Source organism: Phascolarctos cinereus, unplaced genomic scaffold (assembly GCF_003287225.1).
Source record: "Phascolarctos cinereus isolate Bilbo 61053 unplaced genomic scaffold, phaCin_HiC Scaffold_4;HRSCAF=312, whole genome shotgun sequence".
Classification (NCBI taxonomy): domain Eukaryota; kingdom Metazoa; phylum Chordata; class Mammalia; order Diprotodontia; family Phascolarctidae; genus Phascolarctos; species Phascolarctos cinereus.
In genome coordinates, this window is record NW_027555847.1 from 142,134,753 (window position 1) to 142,144,981 (window position 10,229).

The 10,229-nt window shown below is 37.0% G+C and overlaps 1 protein-coding gene across 1 annotated transcript; it reads right to left on the minus strand.

Moving 5' to 3' along the window:
• Positions 1-6,340: 6,340 nt before the first annotated feature.
• Positions 6,341-7,353, minus strand: LOC110214597 (olfactory receptor 13D1-like). Its single transcript, XM_020995585.2, has one exon. It carries the CDS (start codon positions 7,351-7,353, stop codon positions 6,412-6,414), a length of 942 nt encoding a protein of 313 aa, XP_020851244.1. The 3' UTR covers positions 6,341-6,411.
• Between the last annotated feature and the right edge of the window lie 2,876 nt (positions 7,354-10,229).

A 10,229-nucleotide genomic window follows, 5' to 3' on the forward strand; every position in this document is an offset into this window, starting at 1 on the left:
AGTTCTAACTTGGATATATACAGAGTGAAAACTTTCTGATACTTCATGAACAAGTGCCCCCAAGGCCCAATTACATGGAACTTATTACATCATGCTATTTCAAACACAGTTATGTTTGAATCCTCAGCCTAGACAACAACATAGTCCAGTTGAGTTTAATTAAATCAGCTAAATATTTGTTATGCTGTCAGAAGTCTCACAATATAATGGAGAGAGAGAGAGAGAGAGAGAGAGAGAGAGAGAGAGAGAGAGAGAGAGAAGAGAGAGAGAGAGAGAGAGAGAGAGAGATTCAGGAAGACAAGAGTTCAAGTCTCATGTCTGATAGATACTGCCTTTGTGACCATGGACAACTCATTTCACTACTCAGAGCTCTAGGAAATTCTCTGAGACTAAGTTACAGAGAAGGTGCTGTTCTGCATTGATAGAATACATTTTCTCATCTGGGAGTTCCTTAGATCAATTAAACCACAGTTCTGGTTTCCATGCCTATGCAGAATACTATGCAAAGCTATGGTGTTGGTATTGGGTAGCAAAGGGAGATTCAAAGATGACAAAGATTGTAGTTTTGTCAATGGACTTAAAGTCTTGTTGAAGAGAACACTGATTACACAAATCCATTCCTACACAGAACTATCTCATATTTTGTCCTTAAATGTATTAATATTGATTTCCATGGAATTTGGAAATGTGCTTTGTCAGAAAGTGTTGAAGACGTAATGTGAAGACTTAGAAAGCAGGCAAAATGCCTGGTTTCTTATTGTATTCCATTGGTTGATTTTCTCTTTCTCCATATTCCAAGCTATAGATGTATGTAATCCCTTAAAATGACAGAAAGCATCGATATTTGCAGAGCTGTCTCCCCTCCTACTTATTTGTATTTGTGGCTCAAACTCTCCTTTGGAGGATCTAATTGTTTCAGTTTTTTTTCCCTTTTGTTAGACAATGGGGTTAAGTGACTTGTCCAGGGTCACACAGCTGGTAAGTATCAAGTGTCTGAGGCCAGATTTGAACTTAGGTCCTCCTGACTCCAGGCACAGTGCTCTATCCACTGAGCTACCTAGCTGCCGCAGGAGGAGTTTTGATTGGCAGAAATAGGAGCAATCCATTCCACACATGTGGAACAGAGAATAAAATCAGTACTGTTTCAGTTTTAAAAGCTTTTCCCAGAAGCTAGGTAGAAGAGTGAATGAATGGCTCTAAAGCTCATTCCTATATCTTCTGTTGCCCAGATGAGCAAGATTCAATAGACTAAGTAAGAAACTCAATCATATGGCCAGGGACAGTTGACACTTGTCTCTGACATATCAATTATTCCAGTCAGAGATAATTACTAATTCCGGTAGCCTCATATGAATTTGGTATTTTATAGTTATAAAACAAGTTGCATACTTTACTTGATCCTCAAAACAATCCTGTTAGGTAGTGCAGATATTGTCTTCACTTTACAACCAAGAAAAGTGAGACCTACAGAGATTAAGTTGATTAGTTAGTAAAAAAGCATTTATTAAGCACTTGTTATGTGCCAGACACTGAACTTAGTGCTGGGATACAAAGAAAACCAAAAAACAGCCCTGGCTCTCAAGTAGCATATGTCTTAATGGGGTCCACCCCATCTAAAGAACTAGGTACATACAAGACATAAACAAAATAGATGAAAATAATCTGAAAAGGGAAGGCATTAGCAGTTAAGGAGACTGGGAGAGGTAACCTAAAGAAGTTGGGATTGGAGGAAGCAGAGGTGAAGAGCAGCATGGAGGACAGAGCGCAAAGACACAAATATGGGAGACAGAGTATCAAAGAACTGCAAGAAGGCCAGTGTAACTGGATCATAGAGTGTGGGAGGGGAATAAGGTATGAGTAAAAAGGATAATTTGTCCAAGGTCACACAGCTCAAATGTGATATCCCTGGAATGCAGATACAAGTTTTTATAATTAACAATTGACCATATGCATAAATGAGTCAAACTTATTCTCAGATTCATGAGTCATGATTGATGATGAGCTGTTTATTTTCTTCTTCAGCTTGCTTTTCGATTCCTTCCATCTTAGCCTTTTGGCTTTTGCTTGCTAATTAAAGACACATAAAAAATATCTGACATACTTTTGTTGTCTGAATTCCTTTCCACATTTTTTATTACCTCTGATTTATTAATAAGGTAATCGAGTTTTCTACTTCAATGCCAGATAACTAATTAGGCAATCCAATGCATTTCTTCAGATCATCAATAACTCCTCATTTAATTTCTACCATGATGGTATCTGATACCTGTTTTTAGGAGGTAGTCCTTGATACAGTTTCTGTAACACTGGTAAGACATGGGAAATTCCACCATGATTTCCTCATTCCAGGTACATAAGGTCTAATAATAAGTCCTCTGAAGTCACTTTGAAAAGAAAGTCTTCTGTGTAAGGTTACATTGACTGGGAATTTAACTAAATTAATCCTCCCCTCCCCCCAAAGGACATATCAAGACAATTTTTCCTTGATAGTTCCACCTTTACTCCTATGGTTAGGCCTTACCGTGGCAACAGTCATCACATATACTACTGTGTCTAAGTACTGAAATATTTTTGTACTTTCTGTCAAATACTCTTGGAGAATTCATAATGCAGACATCAGATTTTAAAAATTATTCTCATTTACTATAATTCGTTTGCTAGTTGTATTCATGTTGTCAAATCAAAAAAGGCATTTTAAAATTTCAGTCTAAGTATGCCCTTCTTTGCAAAATCAGTTAAGACATTGATGCTGTTTTTGGTCATCCATTTCATTATTAGGTACAACTTCTAGAATTTGCATTAAGTAAACTCATTCAATTATGGAGTTAAAGAGAAAGGAATGCCTGCATTTTCTTTCCTTTCCATCTTGGAAATTGACCCCTGTTTAATACAAAGCAAAGTGCTATGTAATCCCCAACTGTTCTCGAAATTAAAAAAAAAAAGTATTGGCCCCTTTGTCTTTGCCAATAGGTTAACATAATCTCTTGACAACAATAAAATTCTGCAATAGGCCTAATATATAAATTAGCCCATATGCAAGGCTAATGCTAATAGATAACAACCATTATTCCTGAAAGATAGATGAGCTTTCTTCAGTCCTTAAAAAGGGAGACTGCTTCCTTTAGGAGTCTTCTCATGGCCATGTCTGTAGCTGTTGTCTATGTTCCTTCCATAACATTTTTCTGGCCTATAAGCAGCAAGAACTATTCCTCCTTTTCAATGATGCAAAGATCTCAAGTTCTTCAACTTCTTTCCCTTTATATTTTAGTAACTTCTCAATTTTATCTTTTTTGATCTAATTTAAGTTTAGAGTTGAAACAATTCTGTATGATTACCTGGTGCCAGTTAACAATACATTGTTGTGTAACAACCTACATTCTACATTAACTAATATTTGTTCACTTTGGCAGTCAGCACCATCTTCACTGAAACATTTATAGCAGGTGAATATTGGTATTTCAGTGTCTCTAATCTTTTTGTGGTAGCAGAGCATGAAACGGAACAACTTACCCCTGTATTCTGGGTCATGCTGATCATCGTGACAATTTTAAGTAGGGCTTTCCTATAACCCTATGTCACCCAATCTATTTTTAAAGAATTTTTGGACAGTTGTACTGGAATGACTATGGTTTTTCCCCACTCTATGGCATTCTAGAGCATTATCCACCAGCATTTCAGGACTCTTGCCTAGCCCCCAAAACTACCATTATTGTCTTAGGGCAAAACCATTCTTGATGTACTTCAACCTCATTGAATTTCCCCTGATTTGCCATTCTCCTCTTCCCTTGCTCATAATTTGAATGATGGGTTGGACTTTGAGGATGTTAATAATAATAATAACACTAATTATTATTATTATATATCAATTGTTACATATTTTATTATTGTTACATTTCTTCAGGGTCCACTTCAAGTCAGCTCCAATATGGATCCTTCCGAAATTGCCCTATCCCATAGTTTTCACTCTTTCCTTGGAGCTCCTGTAGTCTTTATGAATTGTTCTAGTAATGAGGTATATGTTTTTATGTCCATATCCTTTGTCTTCAATGAAATGGTAATTTCCTCAAGAGCAAGGGCCATGTCTTGCACTTCTTTGTTGCTCTGAGCCTAGCACAGTTCTCAAATACTCAACAATTATTTTCTGGGGATAATAATGTGAGCCACATATCTGCCAACTCTGAAACATTAACCAGTGAGCAGGAGCTTTGGGAATGGAAAATCAAAAATATCAGTATTCATTTCTTGCTTTGCTTCAGAAAAATAAGTTAGCATAACTTTAAGAAAAGAGGAAGCTAATTTCTTCCTTCCCCTATACTCTGAAGTTCGTCCAGGCTCCTTTCTCATTGAACCTCAGAATCTCACAACTACTTCCTGCCAGATGGATACCAACCACACGTTAAGTATAGAGTGCAATGTGATCCCCAGAAAAATACCATGGAAGGAGATAGCTTGTACTTTGGTGGAACCACCATTTTGGCACATGTACTGGTTTAACTTTGCTCATGCTTTCCCCTGCCCTATGATCTACTACACATCTTATGATTCCACTGTACCATGTAGTGTGCATCCTATAAATAAAGAAAGTGAGTCCATGCTGTCTCTTGTTATGGTAAGATAATGATGGGATAATGGAATATTATCCTAGTTTGTTTAGGTTTGGCATATCTGTAATCACAGGAGGCCACTTGGGTATGTCTTTTTTTTTTTTGTTCCAGGGACTCATCCAAAAATTTCTTTTCCCCTCCTCTAAGTACTTAAAAATTACCTTACAATGGGTCCCACAATACAAAATGCCTGTGTATGAATTGAATCTGGGCCTCAAGATTTTCCCTCTGTTCTATATATCAATAAACATATTTATGGTTCTGTGTTTACACAACCTGTGGCTACCACACTAGTAAGTAACAAAGTCCCAGGGGTACTAATGCATACTAACATAATCTCATGAGGTTGAACTGTACAATAATGTTAATTTATTAATTAGCACTTTGTAATATGACTAAAAATCAATCAATAAGGATTTATTATGTGTCTACTATATGCTTAAAAACCCAAATTCTACTTCTAGATGTCTCCTACTAATTGTGACTTTGAGAAAGTCACCAAACCTTTCTGATTCTCATTTTCTTCACCTGAAAAACTGGTAATAATCAAATGAAGTCATGGATGTTAAAGCAGTGCTTTATATGAATGTTAGGTAATATTTTCATAGCAACACCATTATCATTAGTTATTTCTACTACTATTACTAATTAGAATTTACAATGTGACCTATACCTACCCAAGAACTATATTGTATCTTCCAGGTTGTTGTCTTATCAGTCATGTCCAACTTTCTGTGACCCCATTTGGGGTTTTCTGGGTAAAGATGTTAGAATGGTTTGCCATTTCCTTCTCTAGTTCATTTTATATACAGGCAAACTGAGACAAATAGGGTTAAGTGACTTGCACAGGGTCACACAGATAGTAAGTTTCTAAGGCCAGGTTTGAATTCAAGTCCTCCTGAATTCAGGGCCAGTGCTCTATCCACTCTCCATCTAGCTGCTCTGCATTCCAGATAGGTTGGTAAATACCAAAAAAATTACAGAAGTTTTCTACCAATCAAAATGGATTTATTGGAAGTTTTTATGTGCTCTAGGAAATGAAGGGGAAATTTTATATACATAAAAATATATGTCATATATATATGTCACATATGTCATACATACAACACAGCATCTCTCATGAATGCTCTTATGAAACTTAAAACATAATCAGTAAAACAGGATGAGTGCAGAAAGAGCAATTTGAGAAGATTAAAAAGAGTATAAAATCAAAGGGTATAAAAAGAAATTCAAGGAAGAGATGGACTTCAGGGAGGAAGTAAGACTTTGGGCCTTGAAGGAAGAACAGTATTGGATTTAGCAGAGAGAGGGAAAGACATTTTTGGTAGAGCAAACAACAGGAGTAAAGGTTGAGAAACAGAACTGAGTATGACATTTATGTGTGATCATGAGGAGATGAACCTGATAGTTATAGAGTATTCTTAGTATTTGAGTAGTTGTGGGGAACAAAATTGGAGAGTTAAGGTGGGGCTTTGATGAGATGAGATTCAAAGAAGTTCATGGATTTTCAATCCTGATGATTTCAAGTTTTTCCAATGACTTATTCCCAAAGTCTCCCTAGGGAAACACACCAAGGAAGGAAGATTCTTTACCAATACTCTTTAGAACCCTCTATGAATGTTTTTTTTTTTTGTTCCAGATGGTTCTGGTGGAGTGGAGTGTCAGTGGAAGGTGAATGAGACTAAAGTGATCAGGCTCATGTTGTATTAACCAACTCTTGCTCTTTGAAGAGGTGATTCTAAGTGGAGGCAGTTTATCTCTTTTGGATGGGTAGTTATTTGCTATATGACTAATATATGCTGGTCTTTCATGTTCCTTGTGAGAAGATGTTCTTACTCAACTTTTTAACTGCTTCCTTTACATCCTTGTTCCTCAGACTGTAGATGATGGGATTCAGCATGGGAATGACCACAGCATAGAAGAGAGCAATCAGCTCATCTGTCCCATGGGAGTCTTTGGACTTGGGCTTCATGTACATGAAGAGGATGCTGCCATAATAGATGATGACTACAGTCAAGTGGGCTGAGCAGGTAGAAAAGGCTTTTTGCCTTCCTGTGACTGAGTTGATTCTCAGGATGGTAAAAAGGATGAATGAGTAGGAGATGAAGATTAATACCACAGGAATAACTAAAAAAATCACATTTGATATCAACATAATAATCTTATTGAGGGAAATATCTATACATGCCAATTTCCACACAGCTAAGATCTCACATGTAAGATAATCAATGACATTGTTTCCACAAAAGGGCAACCCCATAGCAAGGATTGTTTGCACCAGTGAATTTAGCCCACCTGTCATCCAGGAATTGGCTGCCATCCACCCACAAAGCCACTTGTTCATGATGACAGGGTATCTCAGGGGCCTACAAATGGCTACATACCGATCATATGCCATAACTGTCAGAAGCACACACTCTGTGGACCCAAGGCCAAGGGAGAAGAACATTTGTACTCCACATCCCACAAAAGAAATGTTATTTCGCCCTGAAATGAAGTTCACAAGTATCAAAGGAACAGAAGCAGATGTGTAGCAGATGTCCAGGAAGGAGAGGTTACTGAGGAAGAAATACATGGGAGTGTGGAGGTGAGAGTCCAGGATGCTGATTGTAATGAGGAAACTGTTGCCCAATAAGATTATGATGTACATGATAAGGGACATCAGAAAGAAAACAAAGTGAAAGTCGGGATAGGCAGCAAGACCATGGAGAAAAAACAGGGTCAGTAAGGTGTGGTTTTGCCTTTCCATCTGTTTGCTTTCTTCCACCTGTAAGATTTCATATAGCAACACAAAACACAAAGTTTATTTTACTTCAGGGATTTCCAAATGTCATTCATGTTTTTCTAAATTATATTCCTAGGATCATTACTTCAAAATGGCAGATTATCTACTAGACAAATTTCACAAGAAACACGTTCACCATTAACCTTGTGCCATTATTAATTCTTCTTTGGTAAGAGATTTAAGTGTGCCATCAACTCCCCTTTCCCAGGATGCCACTGTTATGACTTAAAGCAGTGACTGAAGGGAAGCTAGAGTACCTTGAGCTCTCACTCAAAAATAGACGTGTGTGTGTGTGTGTGTGTGTGTGAACCATGGAGGCAAATGCAGAACAAGAGAGGAATTTAATGAATGTTTTTCAGCATATGGAATTTCAGGAAGATTTCTAGCCCTTTGTAAACATGCAAACAGAAAATGCCTTCCATAAATTGAAAATGTAAAAATAATTCCCTAAAGATATTAATAACACAAATATTTCTGCAAAGAGAAAGAAATCAGGTTATAAATCAAGACCTTTTCCAATCCTTGCTGTTTATATCTTGAAAGGAGTTCTCTTAGCCTGCTAGTGAACAAGATAGACAAGAGTAAATTTTTTTTTTAGCTCATCTATGAGCCAAAGGGTAGAGGCATTTCTTCTAAAATGGTCACCAGATCAGAGAGAAGAGCGGAAATGCTGTATAACGCTACGTCCTTCTCGTTGGCCGTAGTGTTGTCACACAGGGTTAGAGTCTCTATACCCTTACCTTATTTCCCCCTGAGGATTCCAAGAAAATCACCTTTTTTTCTTTTCAAGATCTTATGAAAGTTGTGGGGAACATTGGCCTTTTTTAAATGGGAAAGTTAGTTTTCATTCAAAGAAGTTTTGTCCTGTTAGTAAAAGAAATCCGCTTCTTATTTTAATCATATGATCCAGGGAAGCTGCTCTCTTTTCCCCATGACTTTTGTTCCAGAGAGATCTTAGTGGTGACTGTTTCAGTACTCATTTATTCTCTGCCCTTTCCCCCAATTCTGATTGAAAATTAATTGATGATTACCATGCAACCAAAAAAAAAACTAATCAAGCAAGTTCCTAATAATGGGTCACTAATTTTTGTGGGCTTTCAAGTTTTGCATGACTTCTGGTGATTTTATCCATGATTTACTCTTCTTTGGGGTTTTTTTTTTGGGCTAGGCAATGGAGTTAAGTGACTTGCCCAGGGTCACACAGCTAGTAAGTGTTATGTGTCTGAGGCTGGATTTGAACTCAGGTCCTCCTGAATCCAGGGCCAGTGCTCTATCCACTGCACCACCTAGCTGGCCCTATGATTTACACTTCTAAGGGAAATCAGATTTCATAAGATAAAATTGTTTTGTCATATTATGGAGCAGCATTCTATGAACATTTTTATGTAACTCCTGAAGAGAGAAATTTGCTTGTTTTTTCTATCAGTTATAGAAAATATAAATAAGGAAAATTTTACATTCTTCCATAAATTAATAATAGCTAACATACATATACTGTTTTAAAGCTTTTTAATACACTATATGTATACTATATAATTTTATCCTTATATAAACTTTGGGATGTAGGTGCTATTATCCCCATTTCATGTATGAAGAAACTGAGGCAGACAGAAATTAAGTGACTTGTCTAAATTCACACAACTAGTTAAGCGTCTGAAGGTTTGAATTCTGGTTTTCCTGACTACATCTAGGAGTTTATTTAGTATGAAATCTATCTGCATGTATCATGCATCAGAAAGATCACTGAACCAGAGAGACACCTGGCCAGTTATTAACTATCTCTACCATCTTGAACAAACCATTATACTTTGGATCTTATTTTTCTCAATTATAGAATAAAAGGGTAAGGCTAGATTATCTGCAAAGTGTCCTCCTGCTCTAACATTTTTGATAGGAGTAATGCTCACCATTCAATCACTCAACATTTATTAGAAAGACATGAGAAATATTCATTCATATTTCTGACTTACAAAGCCACACCACATCATTTTTCTGCTAGGGATGCAGTTTGTACAGAAGTTCTGCCTCAATTGCACTGTAATATTTTGAAGGCATTACTAGAATTCACACTAGCAGAGGACAAATTTTGACAGGTCCTACCAACTCTGGAAAGGCTTGAAGGATGGGCCTTATATCAGAGACCCTTCCTTCTTACCTCCAATTATTAGAATCCCTCCTTTCCTTCAAAGATCAGCTCACACACCATCTCTGACATGAATCTTGATGATTCCTCCAAGTTTCTAGTGCCTCCCTTCCAAAAGTTACCATGTAAATATTTTTATATCTATTTTGTTCATATTTATGATGTAGATATTATCTCTTCCCCAAAATGTAAATTCCTCGAGGGTAGGGATGGTTTCATTTTTGTTGTAATATCCTCATATTTGGTCACTCCCTCATACACGATACCAGGCAGATGTTATTGATGTGATCTGATCAGACCAGGGTTTTTCTCTTAGGGGTAATGAAGGGTATAGACAGACAGAAACATCTAAATGTCTGGTAAATCCTTGAATTCAGTACCTGACAGCAAAGAAATTCTATTACCCCTTACATATGTTCTATGTATCTTACTCTTGATTTTGGTGTTAAAAAAGTTCTTGATGTCTGTTTATCCTATATTGTTGCATTTCAAAATGGAACTTTTGTTCTCCTGTGTATGAGACAGCACAGTCTCTAGCTGTTGTTGCTACTCAGACTTAGCCTGTACTTCTAGACAGAGCTGGTTTACTAGGAATGACCTCATGTACTGCTCTGAGTCTCAGAGACTATAAAAGATTGCTGAGAATTTGGGTGGCCAGGAAAACCAATTACACATATTTTCTTGTATCCTTTCTGCA